The 19,581-nt window shown below is 44.0% G+C and overlaps 1 protein-coding gene across 3 annotated transcripts in view; it reads right to left on the reverse strand.

The window, feature by feature from the left end:
* Nucleotides 1–4: 4 nt before the first annotated feature.
* Nucleotides 5–19,581, reverse strand: part of GNG2 (G protein subunit gamma 2) — a 90,136-nt gene continuing 70,559 nt past the window's right edge. For 2 of the 3 annotated variants that reach the window (XM_084630696.1, XM_084630697.1), the window contains exons 2-4: nt 10,012–10,076; nt 7,322–7,437; nt 5–3,688 (exon numbers count right to left, since the gene is read on the reverse strand). In XM_084630696.1, coding sequence (XP_084486822.1) covers nt 3,560–3,688; nt 7,322–7,408 — 216 coding nt within the window. In that variant the 5' untranslated portion in view covers nt 7,409–7,437; nt 10,012–10,076 and the 3' untranslated portion in view covers nt 5–3,559. Of the gene's footprint in view, nt 3,689–7,321; nt 7,438–8,543; nt 8,648–10,011; nt 10,077–19,581 lie in introns of those variants that run through there. The other variant, XM_084630698.1, reaches the window with a different exon arrangement.

Below are 19,581 nucleotides of genomic sequence, written 5' to 3' on the forward strand. Positions count from 1 at the left end.
AATATTTGAAACAAATCCAAAATTTTATTTCATACACATACATTGATCACATGGGATGAGTGTGTGCACTATATCACAACTTCAAGTTTCCCTGTTTAAAAAAAAAACAAGAACAAAAAGCGAAACAAAAAACCCCACTGACATTTACACTGACCCTCTTCCTGAGGACAGATCGCTTCTTGTGTAGGTGGATGCATCCACCTATCTGGCTGACATGATATAATGTACATGTTGCAACTCACCACTGCTATAAACAAAGTTTGTAAGGCTGGGGTGGGGGAGGGATCAGGTGCCCGCACACAGATATTTTTATTGAAAAGACCTTCAGTATGTCAAAAAAATTATGTTGAATATACAGAATCAATATATTTTCAATATTGAAATACTAATTTTACTTTTTTATGGGGGAAAATTTTCGTGGTAGGTAAAATTTCTACTTTGCTAATGAAAGCGGGTCTGTGTAAATATAAATACTAGGGTGAGATTTTCTGGTTGCCTCCCCAGTTTAAAAAAAAAATATCAGAACTATAACAAAAAAAGAGACAATGAATGTTTTGGTGTAATTTAAAAATCTCCTTATATTCATTTCATGTAGCATTCTTCTAAAGAATTTAAGCTGTAAAATATGTAAGTCATTAAAAAGTTATGACAAAACTTCATGACAAGATTGGAGTACTGTTCCAGGATTAGTGAGATTTAGGGTCTTGGCTAATTAAGATATGCTTCATTGTCAGTTATAGTAGATCTTATTAAAAAAAACAGTTGCAATTTACATTGTTTTTACCACTACAAGTGAAAACAGCTGTAGAGTTACTCATTGGTCAAATGAAACCTAAGCTAGTCAAACATACAGTATAAAGATTGAAATACAGGATCTTGTATTTGAAAGCTAGCAAGGCAAGTCGTACACCATTTAGCTACTGGTTGTATTGTATAAATATTCCCAGATGCCGAGAATCAGAAAGAGAATCCACTGTTACAATAAGTGGTTTTTGCCACAGAAACCCTTCTGCCTGTACACAAGGATGTAAGTAGAAAAGTTAGTGTAAAAAAAAAAAAAATTTCTACTTTGTTACAGGCTATACAGATTTTCTGACAGGTACCTTAAGACTCTGTCCTTTTAAATACAAAAATTTGAACTCATACCTGATTTGGAACTTCATATTAACAGGGTTGCCATGGATCTGGAATTATCCTAATTTTATAGTTGCTGGGTTTTTGAACAAAAATGAAAGTGTTCTAAGGTTTCAGAATAGCATGAAAAGCTAGAGCCGCTCTCAACCAGTGGCACAGAACCTTATGATCAGATCCTTTATTAATGAGGTTTAGGTTTGAGGCGTATCGGTGTCTTTGCAATCACAGCAGTCCCACTTCAGGCCAAAGGCCAGAACACAATTTTAACAGCAGTAGAAAGGCAAAGCTGACCTTGAGGAGATTCATGTTTTGAGTCATATACTGTAACCTGTCTCTCAGAACTCTTTATGGGGCCATTTCAGATGGCCTCAGCCTCTACCTGAAATATTAGGTATTTGTGGTGTTCAAATTGATATGTTTGAGCCTATGGGCTTGTCTTCTCACTCTCCATCTGGTTATGGCAAGTTTCCTAAAGCTTATTAAACAAATGTCAATTTCAGGCTACATGTAAGCAAAGCACTGGGTGCTGCCACCAGGACACCATTCTGACGGTTTGGCTTTGCCCCGATTGGCAGGGCTCATCCGATCGATTAGGGAGCCACTTCTACATCTTTCTTAATGCCTCATTATCCCGCTTGTAGGCTTATAAATGGAGGCACATCTGTAACAGCAGCTCAAAACATTACATGCACAAAGCAAGGAAGTTGCAAGCTTCCACCTTAAGCCGTGAGGGGTATGTTGTGTCAATATTCCATCCTGTAGTTGGGGGCTTTATTGAAAGATGCGCCTGATTTTCTTTACTCTCGTCTTGTTTCCTGCTGGGATGTTAAAGCGGTAAGAAATACATGGTGAGAGCTCAGAAAGGGCTGGATAGTTAGTGACTGGATAACAGGAGTCCAACATATTAACAAAAGTTTCAGGGGTTGATAGATCACCCTTAGTCCTTCACTATGGAGTCCTCTCACTATTATAACCATATGCACATTTGCCACCTGCATTTGCCATTGTTGGGGTACAGAGTACTATGGCCCTTCTGTTATTAAAAGCATTTTCTGAATAATCAGTGGGGGAAGAGGGGATTGAATTTAGCAGTCAGAGTCGATGGCAGAGGGAGTTTAGAGCCAACAGAGTTGGGAAAAGATACCCCTTGAGGGCAGCATAGCAGAAGCAGAGAATTGGGCAGGGGGTGGACAAGCTTGCAGTGCCTTCCAGCTGAAGCCCCCCGCTGAGTCAAGCCGTGCTTGGATCAGCCACTTAGTACAGTGGAGCAGCTGGCTTGCTGTGTGCTGGTTCTGTCACGCTGCTTAAGGGACATGGTTCAGAAAAGATGTGCTGCTGTGAAAAGTTAATACAGATAGAGGGATATTAAAAAAAAAAAAAAAATCAAGATATATGGGGAAAGAAGAGGCACCGAAGGGTATGGGACCAGAGAAAACTTGGTCAAAATAAATGTATATCATTTTAGTTCTTAGTTTTACCCTGTGACCTCCAGGGATCTGAGTGACCCTAAACTCCTGGTATAAACCATCCCAATTTCAGGAATAGGCTCCTCAATAGCTGGCAACCCTACATAACAGGAGAGGTATTTCAGGCACATCTAAGGCATTTGAGTAGTTTCTCTTTGCTGTCAGAACATCTTTTGTTTTTTCTCTACAGCTTTTCCACCAGCACGTGGCTCCAAACAATAGAAGTTTCTAAATGGAGTGAACACAGGGATATTTTCATGCACTATTACTTAAAAGTAGTCACAAAAATATGAAGCACCAATCACAACACCTGATTTACTTTTACTTGCAAAATTGAAGCTACCATATACAAGTGTGAGAAATCGTGGTAATAGGTTGCTAGAAACACAGACAGACAGCATTCACATGGCAGATGTGAAGTATCACTGACTAAGCCCTTGCTAAACGGTTTAGTTTGTTATCTTTTGAGGAATCCCATCCATCTCTGGGCTACCCTAATGCAAAAAAAACAAACAAGCACAAGACCGAACATGAATATAATAGTAATCTAGCCTGTTGTGATATTTGACAATTCAACTTAAATAAGAGTATTATTTGGAAAAACCCAACAATAATCATTCCAGTGAGGTTATACACAGCCTCAGCCTTTACCTTGCTCAGCTCAAGTGTCTTTTTTAAAGATGGGAACAATCAAACAAGGGTTTGTTTTTTGTTGGGGTTTTTTGGGAGCAGAAAAGTGACACGCTTAATCTTTACATATTTTTCTACCTCAGATCTTCAGCCTCACGATGTAGATCTTATGCCCCAAAAGGTGACCAGTTTCTTTAAACATGCACATCTCTGGAGCTTCCAGGCCTTGTTATTTTTTAAATTCCGTGGACTAGAAAGTTGTCCACGTTGCTAAAAACGCTACATCAGTGTTCAAAGCGGGCCAAGTGCATGTCAGGCTCATGGAGGGCTTACAGAATCGCACAGAAGAACTTCTTCTCTCTAAAGGGGTTTTCTGAAGCTGGCACCGGGGTCAGTAGAGGGTCTTCCTTGGCATGGGCTTCGCAGTATGCCATCAAGTCTGCCGCTGCTTTTGACACCTGAAAATAAATGCACACACTGTATAACTTGGATGAACTACACTGTCTGGAGCGCCTCCACTTCAGAGCACACAAAGGAGAGAGTACTTCAGCAGCACGGAATTAAAGGGTCTTATTTGGCCGAATGGAAGACTGAGAAGTTGCCTCAAGTTCCTACTTGCTCCTCCACTCTGCTCACTACCAATGGATGGACTTTCTAGCTAGACATTACAATAATCATAGCACTGTCCTGGTTCACTACTGGGCATTCACAGTATCCCTTAGGTAGAATGGAATAGGCTAGGAATCTGAAGTACTCCTGAACTATGAGATCCATTTTAAAATGGTGCAGAAAGAGGGGAAATCCCCCTTTAAACTGCATTACTCTTCTACTTAGAGAACAAACCCTTCTGAAGCAGCTGTAAGCATCAGCAAACTTCCGTGCAGTTGGGCTAACACTTTAACTGCAATGTAGACATACCCTAAGTGACTAGTGCCAAACACCTGCAGCTGGCCCATGCCAGCTGACTTGGGTTCAGGCTAAGGGGCTGTTTAATTGCAGTGTAGACGTTCTGGCTCAGGCTGCAGCCAAGCTCTGGGACCCTTCCACCTCCCAGGGTCACTAGAGCCTGGGCTCTAGCCCAAACTGGATGTCTACACTGCAATTAAGCAGCCCCAGCCCAAGTCAGCTGGCATGGACCAGCTGCGGGTGTCTATTTGTAGTGTAGACATAAAGGCCAAAGTGGAGATCCTCGCCCAGGCTTTATTCAGTCCTTACTCATGCAAGTGGAATTTGCCTGACGAAAGCCTGAGGGAAGACCTCCAACCAGAAAATATAATGCAAACTGAACTTCACCCTTCCTAGATGCTAGTGCTGTAACAACTGGAACTTCCATTGTTTTTCTTCCCAGTATGGAGTATTTGCATTTATCACGTCTACACTAGACACCATAAATCGATCCCAGATAGATCGATCACTACCCGCTGATCTGGCGGGTTGTGTAGACATGGCCTGAATGTTGAAGATCCTCTCCTGGCCTTATAAATGGGCTGGTCACCCCCTCAACACTGCACATGCACAAATTCAGTGTCCCAAACTTTCATCCGCTCCCTGGAGATTTCCCAATTTAGTCTAAACTTAAGAACAATCGATGTAAATCTTTGCATAAGCTTCCTTGTAGGCAGGGTGTTGCTATGGTTATTTTACCCTGCAAGACCTCCTGTCTCATCTCCTAGCTCTTGGATTCCACCAGTTATCTTCCAGGGTTGGAGGCTAGGGGGCCATCCACCTGATCTGACTAGGCCTCCGACTCCTAGAACCTGAAAAACCTACTACAGGGCCACTCTCCAGCCAACCCTCTACTGCTAGGAGCAGACACCAATATTCGCCCGTGTAATCAATTCTGAAGCCCAGTTTACTTTGTGTTTCTGGAGCCTGATGAGGTCAATAAGAGGTCAGGGCAGGCCAGCTGGGAGATCTGACCTAGTAAAGAAGATCACCTGATCAGATGGCAACTTCCACTTTCAGTATAAAGCGGAAGAATAAAACAGACCTGCATTTTTGCTGTAACATCTTTGATGTCCAAATCCGAAACAATTTCTACACAATAAAATACATTTTATCAACTATCTAAAACTTGTGTGGATTTCTTTTGATGGTTTTCATTTGCATCTCTTTCAGGCAATCCAGCCTTCTAGTTCTCTACCCCCCCCCCCACCACCACCACCACGCAGCCTCTCTTCAAGGCATTTAACAGCTAACACAAATCTATTAGCAAAGACTAAGAGAAAATCTATGCGGGCTGCAAATCTATATTTATCTCCGTTGAGTTACAGGCAGGCTTTTGATCCATCAATACCTTTGATCTGATTTGATCTTACCAAGAAAAAAAATTCACACACTGTGCAGGTCACACTAGACTGCAAATAGCTTGCAAAAATACATGCTACAATATTTATCCACGATTATAAATAAAAAAGGGATGTGGCAGGTCATCTTTATACCACGTCGACCCCTTCCAGTGGAGGGTTGTGGTTGCCACGGTAACAAATATTGGTGGATACAGTTATCTATTCAGAACAGGAAACTGGCTCAGTGGAAACTCTGGAGCAGCGAGGAGACATTACCAAGTGATGAAGTTCAGATATTGGTATGTCCCACTTGGGAATCAGCGACATTTGACTTGGAGCCAACTTGAACACAGTTTAAGCAGCAGAGTTACATTACGCCTTTCAAAACCTGCACGTATTTGGGGGACAAGATTCGGAATATATACCGGAGCATGAAAACCATGCAGTTGAATGCATCAGATTGGTACTTAAGCTGAAGAAGCAGCCGCCATAGATGCATAATTCTCCTTTTGTGCAGGCAGCTGGTTTTTTGGCACGCACCATTACGTGTCTGTGCCCACATTCAATACAGGCACCCAGTTTGGAATGCTGGCCTCTAAAAACCGAATCTGTCCATGATCACAATTGTAATGATTGTTTATAGTAGCATTCATCACGTGCTAGGGGCTTTCTGGACAAACCAAGAAGGGACAGCCCAATCCTGAGGAGCTCACCGTTTAAGGACAGAAGTTGGTAAATATTGGAGGGGCAGAGGCAGAATTGCGCCCATTTACTACAACTCAGATGAACGTTATAGGGGCTCATTATTCCAGTGTAGTAACGTACGGACCAGCACTAAGAGACCTATATGCAGCCAACGCAGAGGAAGACCTCCCCGAAAGGATCACTCTTTTCCCCCCCGCCCCATTGGGAAAAGAGACTTGAAAGGATAACTTTGCTTTTCATTTTGCTGCATTTCTCTAAGCAAGTCCAGGTAAACCACTGAGCCCAATTTCATGCATTAACATTATCTGAAGAACAAAGTGTCTGAAATACATTAAATGAGATGCTCAACTGTAGTCGTCTTCAAACAATACCAATTCATTGTGAAAGAGCATCTTCCCGTTTCCTAAAAGGCCATATAATTACCACTGGTTTAACTGAATTTCCTAAACCCTCTAGTTTGCCCATTGGGTACAGTTCATGGTCACACCAGCAAAGTATCCATCACTGAATAGGAAAGCTAGGAAACTTTCTTAATGTCACAGATTTGAAGACAGGAGGACCATTATGATCATCTAGTCTGACCTCCAAGAGAACACAGGCCAGAGATTTTTGCCCAGTGAGATTCCTGCATCTAGCCTGACATAATTTAGAAAAAACTATTCAGTCTAGATTTAAAGACTCAATGATGGAGGATTTACCGCACCCCTTGCTCATCCATTCCAGCAGTTAATTACCCTGACCGTTAAAAACAAAACATTTGAAGTACGCAAGTTCACACTGGAACTTCCAGCCATTGGATCATGCCTTTGTTCGCCAGATTAAAGAGCTCTCGAATATCAGATCTCTTCTCCCTAGGTAACTGTAGGCCGCGATCAATTCCACTTAATGTTTTGTTCAATAAGCTAAATACACAGAGCTCTAGGGCTTGGGGGACACTCTAGACCTCAAATCTCCCGCTTGTGTTTTATAAGACGGGCTACATGGCTTCGGTAATCCTACCCGGCCTTAAAAATCTATGACTTGATAGGACTTGCAGAAGACTCGTCACAGGACCACGAAGAACACGCTAGTTACCCAGTGCTTCCAACCGGGCTTTACCTTTATTCGGTCAATGTTGGCCTCCATTTTCAGCTGTTCCACCAGCTTCCTGGCTTGCGCGACGCTGGCGGTGTTGTTGCTGGCCATCCGGGCGGCGGTCGCGCTTTTCAGATGTGCTGTGGGAACCAAGTGAGTTAAGGGTTCAGGGCGGCAGCCGTGTGAGTCTGTCTCCGCAAAAGGAACAGGAGGACTTGGGGCACCTTAGAGACGGACCAATTTATTAGAGCATGAGCTCTCCTGAGCTACAGCCCACAGTACGTCAGGGAACGAATAAACTGGATTTGTCGCAAGTGCCGCAGTGCCATGGAATCTAATAAAGGGTGCCTGTGATTAACAGAGATGTCGGGGGGTGGGTGTGAAGTTTAGTGTGGTCTCAATCCATTTTTTATATGGGTAAATGGCCTCAAAAGATGTAAAGCCTGGATGTAGTAACCTTGTCATGCTTCTCGCAATGTTCCTCCTCTTTGCAGGGTCTATAGCAGTTAGGAGTCAAAAATGATAAGGGTCCCATAGCCAGAAGCGCTATTCCAGCACTGAGCAATGTTCTCTCATCACACCACTACACAGCAACGAAGTTAAATCTAGATTTGCCTGTTGGCGTTAGGTGAAAGAAGCAGGCCCACCATTTATATCCTTACTTGGACAGGGAAAGGGAAGGAGATCTGGGGTTGGAGGCAGACGGGAACATACTTTAGTTTTACAGCTCTGATGGGGCTGAGTCTCCAGTGCTGTAACCATCCATCACCTTGTTGTTCCCCATGGTAGATTTTTAAACTGCACTTAGCCTGCTCTTTAGGCTACTGCTGTTGCTCTGATGCAGACCAGCTGTAAAGCCAATGGTGTTTTCACTGTTGGCGTAATGCAGCAAGCTTTCTAGAGAGCAGATAGTTAAATCAGTAATTAGGATTTTCACTTCCAGGTGGGTAGGAGAGAGAAGTATCATTAATGGAGAAACTTTTCCCATTACCTTCCCAATCAGAACAACAGCGCTATAATTATGCGCGGAATGCAAGCAAGCATTTCCTCCAGTCCTGGAACAAAGTAGCATCTACTATAAAAGCCCCTCTCAGTTTCAACTTTACATGACAGCAAACGGATGTTTTCAACAAGGTCTCTAGTCGACAGCTTGAAGTGTCTTTCAAGCTGCCTGTAGCAGTAATATCAGTCATTATACTGTATTTAAATACCAAGCTTTACTATAAAATAATTAGGAAATACGCACCCGTGCAGTTAAGTAGTTGGCTGTAATATACCGATTTCTAGAGACAGACATGGTGCATTGGTCTAGCATTTCACTGTCCGCACAACAAGTGAGCATTTAGATGCAAAACAGGATATTGTCACTTCCTGTTTCTTTAGGGTTTCCTACAAAAGGATAACTGCAATCGTTCATTATGTTGCCAAGTCTACACGGTCTCTATAAAGCATGCTTTTTTAAGTTGGCTCTGCCTACACTGGTCAGAAAAACCAGTGTGTGCATCTTTCCAGCAAGGGCTCCATTTAAGCAGGATTAGTACTTTGCAAGCACAGACATGATCAATGTAAGACATGAGACACAGTTGAAGTACATTGGGCTATCCCAGGCGGAGCTAGGAGAATAAACGGACTTTTCAGATTTCTGGCAGTTCCGGGGTGGGGGGTGGGGGTGGGGGCGGGAAATTAGTTTGTGTCCAACTGAAACTTTTGGAGAATTGAAAGATTTTATTTCAGGTATTTTAATAAAATGAAGGGCTCAATTCATAAAAGCTGAGGAGGCAGCAGTAATGCACCCCCCATAGCCTTTAGCCTGGTGGTGAGAGCACTCACCTGGGATGTGAGAAAGCCAGGTTCGAATCTCTGCTCCTGCCCCCCCGAGGCGTGTGCCCAAAGCACCAGGCTATTGGCTATTCTGGGCTCTCTCTCAATCTCACAGGCTGAAGATGTTCCACTTTGTCCAAACAAACAGTCACTGGAGCAGGGATTGGAACCCAGATATCCCCCCCCGCTCCCAACTGGGGACAGTCAGGCGTTCTCACTCTTTCTCCCAGCCAATGACTATCCAAATATTTTATCATTTCTCCCTGGGCACATGTAAGAATTTCTGAGCTAGAAAGACCAAGCTAGAGTCAGCTCTGTATTCTCTATGGCCCATATTTTCCTTCAGAGAGATAACGAGTAAGGGGGCAGAGAGGCATTTCTTCAAAACAACCCCCCCTCAAGGGATCTCCAACTGGCTCTGAAAACCGTCAGAAGGTCTAGTTTTGGCCATTTTAACCTGAGCCAGCTTAAAGGGAAGGATCCAAGGGTGGTCACCCTACAGCGCTTGTGTTAAATCCTTCAACTCAGGAACTCATCTTGGGGACTGCTCAGAGAAAACCAGAGCCTGACATGAAGCCACTGCAGTGCAGTTCCCATTTAGGCCTGTCAGCTTAGGATATGCTGGGGTAGCAACGAGGAGCAAGTGGCAAAGAAAGCTCATAGTGGGTTCTGGGAAGTGGGCAGGCGCAAGCCCACCCATGGCTAAATGACTCTCCACCAGCCTATGGGGACGATGCACTGAGTCCGGGACTCAGGCTGGTAGGTAGGATGTGTGTTTCAAGGAGACCTTGAACTCGAAGAAGAGCTCTCCACAAAAACCCCTCCTGATCCCCATGCCTTCTCCACACCCAATGTGCCCTTTGCACTTAGAATTAAGTAACAAAGTGTTTTACCAAAATGGTCTTCTCCGTGATTTGCTTCTCTAGTGAAAGGTCTGCTGATCTTCAGTAGTCAATACCTTTAAGTGGGGAAGGGGAAAAAAAAAAGAAAAAAAAAAAGAGAAAATTTATTAGACTGACACTTTACATTAGATCAAGGTCGTTGAATGACTGCAATGGTACAGACAGTACTTGGAAAGGAAGAAGTGTCAAAACATCATTCAGAGGCTCAGCAAGCTTTAAAACTCAGTTCAGAAAGGCAGAATGTACTGGGGGGGTGGGGTTATTCCAAGATGCTTGGAGAGATGACGTATTGATTTTTAGTCTATTCACTTTTCCGTACTGCAACAGGGGTGAGACTAGGAGGGCGGAGTTTCAGGATTTCTGACAGAAATTCCTTCCACTTGTCTCATTCCTCATATAAACAGGCCCGGTCTAGTCATAAGCATCAGAGGATGACTGATAGGTACACAGACCGATCAAATACTGATTCCAATTCACTACACTAGGAAGAAAGTTACACTACGTTTACCTTATTTACAAGACTTTTTAATTCACTTGGGTCAGGAATGGACTGAGAAATGTTTCAAGAGGAAAAAACCATTTAACAATGAAGGAGATCTGTCATTACATGTGCATTTAATTTATATTACATAGAATACATGAGGGTGATATGGTATAACATTGTCAGTGGCCCTCAGTTGGAAAAGCCAAACTGGACAGTCTCTATGTAAAAGAATAAATGGACACAAATCAGATGTCAAGAACTATAACATTCATAAACCAGTTGGAGAACACTTCAATCTCTCTGGTTACTCGATTACAGACCTAAAAGTCGCAATATTACAACAAAAAGACTTCAAAAACAGACTCCAACGAGAGACTGCTGAATTGGAATTAATTTGCAAACTGGATACAATTAAGTTAGTCTTGAATAGAGACTGGGAGTGGATGGCTCATTACACAAACTATTCCCCCCCCCCCCCCAATGCTCCTCAAACGTTCTTTTTAACTGCTGGAAATGGCCCACCTTAATTATCACTACAAAAAGTTCTCTCCCCCCCGCCCCCCGCTCTCCTGCTGGTAATAGCTCATCTTAAGTGATCACTCATTACAGTGTGTATAACACCCATTTTTTCATGTTCTGTGTGTATATAAATCGCCTCACTGTATTTTCCACTGAATGCATCCGATGAAGTGAGCTGTAGCTCACGAAAGCTTATGCTCAAATAAATTGGTTAGTCTAAGGTGCCACAAGTCCTCCTTTTCTTCCTGCATAGCTCAGTTATTATGCAACCACACCACATTCCTGCTATTAGAACTGTAATATCATGCTACAGCACCCCTTCATGTATTCTATTTTATATAGATTGTGTGATATGCACACAGATTATATAGACAAACATGGAGCTGTATAAGGAAATTATAAGACGACATTTTAAGAAGCAAGCTAGAGTTCTGAGATTTAAGATAAGTTGTTAAGCCTCTTCAGACAATACTTTATACATAACTACAACAGCAGTTGACCTCTTCCTCACTGAATTGCAGAGTGCATTAAATTCTATTAGATCTGTAGCTGAAAGATGGTTTGTTGGAGATCTGCTTGGAGAAGCAAGCCCTTTAGGGACCAGTGCACCCACAATTTCACTGCTTCTTGCCAACCCCTGGAGCAAGCACTGTTTACAGTTTACCTCCTGTTGATTTAGGAGCCTGGAATGCTGGAAGGAGTTCACTGGGTTAGAGTCTGCCTTTCATACAGATGTCCGCATTTACACTAGCTAATCTACATGTAAACTGACAAACTTGTTGCTTTGTGGTTAGCAGTGAACCGCTGTGACAGAGAAATACAGACAAGAGCTGGAAGAAAACAAGATAGCTTTCCTGTGCAGCTCTCTGCATGGTTCAGAGTACAGGGTAAGTTCATTTCAACTTTAGACTTGCTCCTCCTTACACACCTGGAGCTATTTCAGAGAAGTAAATGTTTGACCAAGATCAATACATGCATGATAAAATGAACTAATTGGCTACAGATGTGTCTCCAAGTGCCATTCTCTACAGTGCAGGCTTTTTTAAGCCAGTGAAGACAGACTGGGACCTAGTTTGGGTAAATTTGCCCAGTTTCATTGTGAAAAGCTTTTCAGCAGCTGCTAACATTTGAATGCGGTGTTCCCTAGCGGAACCTGGTGGGAGGAGCGATTCCTGTCTACCCCACAGGGAAGACCAAGTCATTTCTACTGCAGTTGCATCTCGAGGTCCCAGCTAAGCTCAGGCTCCCCTTGTTCCAGATCCTGTCCAAACATGCAGCAGCAGGGTGGCCAAATTTCTAATGTCCGAAAACCAGGCCCTCCCCAGCCCATGTCTTGCCCCCAAAGCCCCACTCACCCCTCTCCTGAGGTCCCACCCCTCTCCCCGCCTCACCTCCAGCATGAATAGCCCCAAGGGACTTGTGAACCCCAGCTCCAGCAGGCTGCCAGGGAGTAAAGGTCAGAAGAGCCCTGCAGCCACACAGGAGCAGCCCCCTCCCCCTCCGCTGCCCACCCCAGAGCACAGCCAGAAAAAGCACCTGGCTGGCAGGGCAGCTCGCCTCTCTCCCTCCTGGGGAACGATCCCTGCCCGCTGAGAGCTCCTTACCCCACTCGCCATGGGCCCTGCACTCTGGCCTCTGCTGCCACCCTGCAAACCATGCTCCTCAAAGGGGCTGCCTGCGGCCCGAGCTGGTGCCTGGCGTCCTGCTGCAGGACTTGCTGCTTCAGGGCTGGGCAACAGGCTGCCACTATTCCCCTCCCCCAGTAACCAGACTTTTAGTGTCCGGTCAGTACAGCTGACTGGACGCTGTCAGGTTTCCTTTTCAAGGGGTCTTTCTGGTCAAAAACCGGACAACTCTAAGCAGGAGGAACTTCCTAGCCCAGTGAATTTACAGTCTGAAGACACAGAGGTAGGAGGAAAAAACAGAGGCACAGAGCCAGAAAGTGACTTGCCCAAGGTCATACAGCAGGTCAGCGGCAGAGTTGAAGTCAGGTCTGCTGACTCCCAGTCCAGTGATCAAGCCACTACACCTCACTACCTCAAGTGCCCTGAGAGCCACAGATGAAAAGTGTTCCTGTACATACAGAGCATTATTACAGCATTTCCTTCACAGTGAAACGGGACAGTTAGGGTTGCAAAACAGTTTCCGCTACAACCCAACTAGCTCAGAGCCCTGAAGAATTCACCTGGTGGGGTGATGTTCTCCACAGACACTTGGTCTTTGCTCAAAGGGATTTTTTTAGAAAGTCCCTTTCACCATTTTTGAGTTGGGATGGGAAATATTTCCTTTCCACACCATGAAAAACCTAGACATTCCCCCCTCCCCATAATTTAAAGAAGGGGAAAGGAGATTTGGCATGTAAATAGTCTTCATTGGGAAGCAAGCCCATAGGCAGAGATCACATCGCAGGGGGGGCCACAAAAGGCAGGCAGGTTTGATAAATCAGGCAAGTAAAACAAGCAGAAAAGCACCCTTGCCTGTATTGTCTACAGGCTGGGGACAGAACTAGAGGGAAAAATCCCTTTGCCTATGCTATCCCTTAGGGAGACCTGTACAGTCTCCCCTACTCACAGGGTGATCACTCTGTGACATCAGTCCCCTCCAGAGCTACAGTTTCCCCTTACCAGGGCAGCCTCCTCCCTTTATATCCAGGTCCCCTTTGATTATTAACTGCAGCTGGAGGACCCTCCATCCAGGTCTGATGCTTCTGGCAGGTGTTCCTGATTTAACTCCTTGTCTCCAGGTCAGATCATTAACCCCTTGCTGCCCTCACCTGAGGCGGAGCTGGTGTACCTCACCACAGTCCATAGCTAGGTACGGGATGGGGAAGAAAGGAATTAACATTTGAAGACTGCAGAGTGTACACAGACAGCAGAAAGCATTAGCAAGTCTGACAGCTCGCACTTTGAGACACACGCTCTGGAAAGTGCAAACTACTGAGAATGTGCAATAGCCACTGACTGGCGCCAGCTTGCTCTACCTTTGAATGTCTTTTCTCATTATTTTCCCCCTTTTTACCCCTTTCCTACCAGGAGCAGCCCCCAAAGTGGAGAGTCCAGGGGGTGCAGACATGCATGATCGTAAAGTTAAAGTACCTTTGTGTTTGCAAGATTGGGGGCTGCTGTCGCAAAGTCAATCAGAAAAAAATGAAGGGACCATGTTAGTTCAATTTTCCACAGCCGTGCTCATTTAGCTGTGTTGCATTTTTATTTTTCCCTCCTCCCTTCTGAAATATGCACGCGAGAATGTTACTGTTTATGTTGGTAAAGTGAAGAGCCTGACTTTGCGATGCTCTGACTGGTTTCCCTAAGAAAACAGCAACGTTAGAGGGCCGAACCCTGCTCACCATTCTCTCTGAATAGCCCCATTGGATTCAGGGCGGTTACACATGCGAAGGTGAGTAGGATTTGCTGTAGAAGGTGGTTTTTAGCTCTGTTATCTGAAAAGGGTCATAGCTCAGTGATCAAGGAGACATCAGAAGTAAAAAAAGAGTGACAGAAAATCAATGCCTTTCGTACGCTATTCAAGAGCTGTTCACCATGCATGAATGCCATTTCTCATTTGAGGACATATGAAAAAAGGCCTTGCCATTGAGCTAAAGCTCCCGTCTCCGCCTCCATCATTCCCCCTGGATCCTTCCATTTAAAATGCAGGCAGACCCCCGCTGGCTCCAGGAGGCTCAGCACTGGCTCAGCTGCCGGGAGAGGCTCCGAGGAATCCCAGGAAATGATGGCCAACCAGAGAGTGGGGCTGATAGGGAGGATGGGGATAGGAAATGCCCAGACCTATGACATGGATAAGGGATGGTGACACCTCAGGCAGAAACAGGGATTAACGTCGACTTGAAACTAAACAACATGGTTCATTTTGATTCTCTTGGCTGAAAATTCCAGACATCAACTTTTCCCAATAGAAAACTTTTATTTCAAAGAAACCCCATTTCCCAATGGGAAAATGTTTAGTTTGAAATTTTTCTTCCAGCCCCAATTGTAAATTGCAGGACTGGGGCCTCTGATAGGACACGAACATGAGCATTTACCTTAACATATTAATATTTGATATTTCCAGATAGAAAATATTCCTAAAGAACAGAACAAATATAAAATTGTGTTTTTCTTTGAGACCATTACTGACATGCCTTTCAAAGTGTATGATTAGAGATGAAATTAAAAACTTATCAGTTGGTAGAAAGGTACTTCTGAGCAGAGGCTATGAATCAGAGACTGGGGCAGAGAAGGAGAATTGCAAAGAAGTTATGTGAAAGAGCGCCCTGCTGCAGGGAGCAAAATTGTGACCTGAATTAAAAGCAAAAAGAAAAATCCACTATCTACATTCCTGGGATCTCCCAAAGCTAGCAGTGACCCTATTCCTCAATAAGGAAAATTTAAAAATTTTGCAGTGAGTGATGCTTTCGTTCACTTTTTCCTTATCAAGTATGAGTGTGTGAAAGCAGGGTGTTATATGCAATTCCCATCTTTTGCTCTTATCAAAGCTTCCTTTCTGCTTAGCTAGAGATTTACAGTTTGAAACAGCACCATCCTTGGCCATGGAAGACTCTGAATGTAGCTGAAATGATATTGCTCTGATCCTCAGGGTGGCACTCAGAAGGTCCACAGCCTTCATGTGCTATGTAGCAGGGGCTCCTTCTGCTGGGGACGTGCTGCCCAAACTACTCTCCACGGCTCTGTGGCATGTGGACTGCAGGCCAAGTAAGTAAGCCCACAAGTGAGGAAGCGTGAGGTGTAAACTACTTGCAATATTGTCATTTGGCCACTAGATGTCTCTGTATGGTGTACCGGGATTCAGCCAGGGTGCAGTCCCTGGTAAGTAGAGGAGACACAGCTAGAGCTCAAGCTGTGTGGAAGCCCATGTGTGTGTCTGTAGTTTGCAGTTGCCTTGCTCAATAAATGCATCCTGCTGAAGATGGACTATGACTCTGTGTATCTCGCCTAGAAGATTTTGGGGTGGTGCAGCAGCTAAGGAAGAAACTGCAGCTCCGAACCTCTGCACCAATTACTTCCCAGGGTGAAACTCCATCAAACACAGCACATTTACTGAAGTTGTGCACAGGGGCTAGGATTTTTCCCTCAGTAATTCATCTTCACAGCAGATTTTTAAGATTATAAATTTTGAAGTGCTGATCATATACTACCCACCGTGTTCAAATACCCATCTTTTCAACCACAATTTTAAATGCACGCTTTTCATCTTATACGACGTTGATTTAAATTGCTATTTTGACAATACCAACTCTACTTTTGCAAAGCTTTTAATTCTTCTCAGTTCAGTTTCACTGTGGAGCTTTTCTGAATGTAAGTTTGTACATTATTTTCAAACCAACCAACCACACAACTACGCACGAGCATACACCTCCAGGAAACCGTGGACAATCTTTGGTCAATAATAAGTTCAGATACAAGAGCGCTCAATGAAATTAAAAAGAAACAAAGCACAGCTGGAGAAAAGAAATGCTTTTTTACACAATGCATAATTACCCTGTGGAACTCATTATTGCTAGATATTGAGAGCAAGAGCTTAGCTGATTGAAAAAGGATAGACATTTATACAGATAACAAGAGCATCTACAGTCATATTAGACAAAGGAAAAAGCGTATAAAAAGGGCTATAAACCTCAGGTTCCAAAGAATATGCCAACACTCATGAGTGTTTGGAAGAAACTTCTCCTATTATCAGGTTATTGCATAATTATTGCATAATTATCCACTTAAGATTTTTGGCACTTTCCTCTGAAACATCTGGTGCTGGCCGCTTTCAGAGACAGGATGTTGAACTAGCTGGATGATTGGTAAGATCCAAAGATGGTCCAAATACAGTGGTATGTCAGCTGCCATTGGGTGGATTTGTGCAGAAACAATAACACAGAGATTATTATTGCAGAATATGTGTGCATGCGTGTATAGTTAGGTATCCTATTTGTGTTACTGGGATTTCCCAGTATCACTTTCCTGCTTTTTTGTTAGACAATACACGCCACCCATTATCTCGAATAAGATTCTCATAGCACAGATGTAGTAATTATGCAGGACAACATTTTCCAGTGGTAAATTGGAACCAATTTAATCAGAGCCAAAGGGAAGTCAAGAGAAAATCCAAGACCAATAGTCTACCTGAATCTTAAGAAAACATACTAAGAAGCAACTTAACTTTACAGCAGTTCCTGAATCCCAATGAGGAATGAACTTTTTTAATATCTAATATAAATAAGAAAACCACACTAAAATATAGCAATATCCATTCTATAACAAAGAAAGGAATTTTTCTTCTTTGCAGGGAAAAGAAACCTTTTAGTGAAATTCACAATGGAATACAGACAGCCTCTTCTATCTGCAGCTTAATGATGCACATGTTTCGGATAATGGGGTTCTTGCCTTGGAGACCGCAGGTTAATGAGTAAGGATACTGTTTATTTCCATGATAATGATGTTTATAAAGTATAGTATATAGGTACTATGTCCCTGGGGTATTACACTTCAGTTACAGCTGTGTATTTCTCACGATTGTTTTGTTCCTTATCCTGTGTACACAGGGACTGTGGATTATTTATGGCATTTTGTAATGGGCTGGATTCATCTGACAAGCAAAACACAAGAAACTCAGACACTTCTCCAGGCCCTAAAACTTTCCAGCTGGGTTAGCCTCCCCAGCGCCTACACTCAGAAGAGCTAACCGACTTGTCTGAATTTCCCAGTTTTTAAAAAATAAATAAGAGTGCTTTGTATACTTGAGCAACATTTTCCTCTTTGATGCTTTTTTGGCTCCAGAACTGCAGACTGGCCACTTGTGTTCAGAGGAAAAATACTTCCATTTGAACAGAAAAACTAAGACCTTCCCCCCTAAGAACTATGGTAACTGGAGATCCTAGGCCAGGCTTTATTCATCTGAATCCCGTGTTTCTGAATTTATTTCATGCCGTACTTTAGAGTTCAAAAATACATGGAATTTAAAATGGTGCTGTCTACCAAAAACACCTTTCATGTTGTTCATTATTCTCAGGGTAACACCCTTATTTGGCCATTTACACTTGTTGCCTTCAAATTTAAAAATTACATTAACATTTTGTCATTGCCCTTTAAAGCCCCGATCCTGCAAATAAGCCATGCGGAGCCCTACAGGAGTCAGTGGGCCTTAGCCCAAGTGAACGGGTCCACCTGCATGGATCCCCTAGGTCCTGACCTAGGTCTACCCAGAGGGTGCTCGACCCCCCCTTGACCTCTGCCCTAGGCCTGCCCCCACTCCACCCCTTCCTACAAGCCCCTACCCCTGCCCTGCCTCTTCCTGCCCCTGCTCCGCTCAGACCCTGCCTCCACCTCCCCCCCTCCCCACAAGGCCCCTCCCCTGCCCCACCTCTTCCTGTCCCCGCTCCACCCCCTCCCTGCTCCCACCCCTGAGTGAACCTGTCCCTGTTTCAGTCCTCCCTCTCCCTCCAAGCACCTCCTGCACGCCACAGAACAGCTGATTGCAGCGGGCAGGAGGCGCTGGGAGGGAGGGAGAGGAGTTGACCAGCGGGGTGCCGACAGGCGGGAGGCACTGGCAGGGAGGAGGGGAGCTCGCCTTGCTAATTTTTTTCTACACCCATGGAGTCGGCGTCTCTGATGGATCCTATTGCAGGATCATGACCCAATGCTTCAATTCAGCAAGGAACTTAAGCCCACGACATCATTGGCAATACTCACATGTTTAGAGTTACGTATGTACTTAAACTTAGACTCTGACCCAGCAAGTTCTTAGAACTTGGAGAGCGTTTTACCTATGGGACATGATGATTCGGGCAGCTTTCAGGGTGAACATTAAACACAGGGGCCCATCACTTACTCTGTTTATCCATCTTTGCTACGTAAGTGTTCAGTGGATCAAGCAGTTGTCCGTTTGGAAGTGCCTTGGCTTGATTCTCTCTTCCTCAGAAGACATTTGTACTCAGTCCATCATTTTAGGACTAACACAGAGAACCTATTTTCCCCCACAATTATTGTGAATTTTGTTCGTCTCTGCCTTTGTTTTGTACTGCACGGACGCCCCGTATCTTCACCCAGGTGAATGGTGGTTGTAGCCTAACGTGTCTTTTCCGAATGTTAATCAACACTATATTCCATCGTGTTCCTATGACTTCTTTCCAGTCCTGCTGCAGTCATTTAACTCATGCTAAATTTGGAAAATACCTTTTTCTAGAATGGCCCATGATGGTACCAACTAATGGGAACATACTGCATACACAGAACAGAAAGTCTAATTTCATTTTGATCCCAAACCACTGGAGACTTTTTTAAATCAATGGTAGATTAATTTACAAAGTTGCCTGCTACTCCCTATCCAATACAAGTCTGTAGAGTGTTAAGATTCACTGAGCTACTCTAGCTAATAAGAACCATGCCTTTCCCTGTATCTTCCCCTCTAGAAGAACTCAGCAATGGCAAAGAGAAATGTAAATGGGTCGTGAAGTCAATGGTGCTACGCTCATTTATATCAGTTGAGGATCAGGCCCATGTGAGGCCACCAAGTTTATAATCCGGTTTCACCAACTCCCCCGCCTCCAAGAGATG

Source organism: Lepidochelys olivacea, assembly GCF_965140295.1.
Source record: "Lepidochelys olivacea isolate rLepOli2 genome assembly, chromosome: 6".
Lineage (NCBI taxonomy): Eukaryota > Metazoa > Chordata > Testudines > Cheloniidae > Lepidochelys > Lepidochelys olivacea.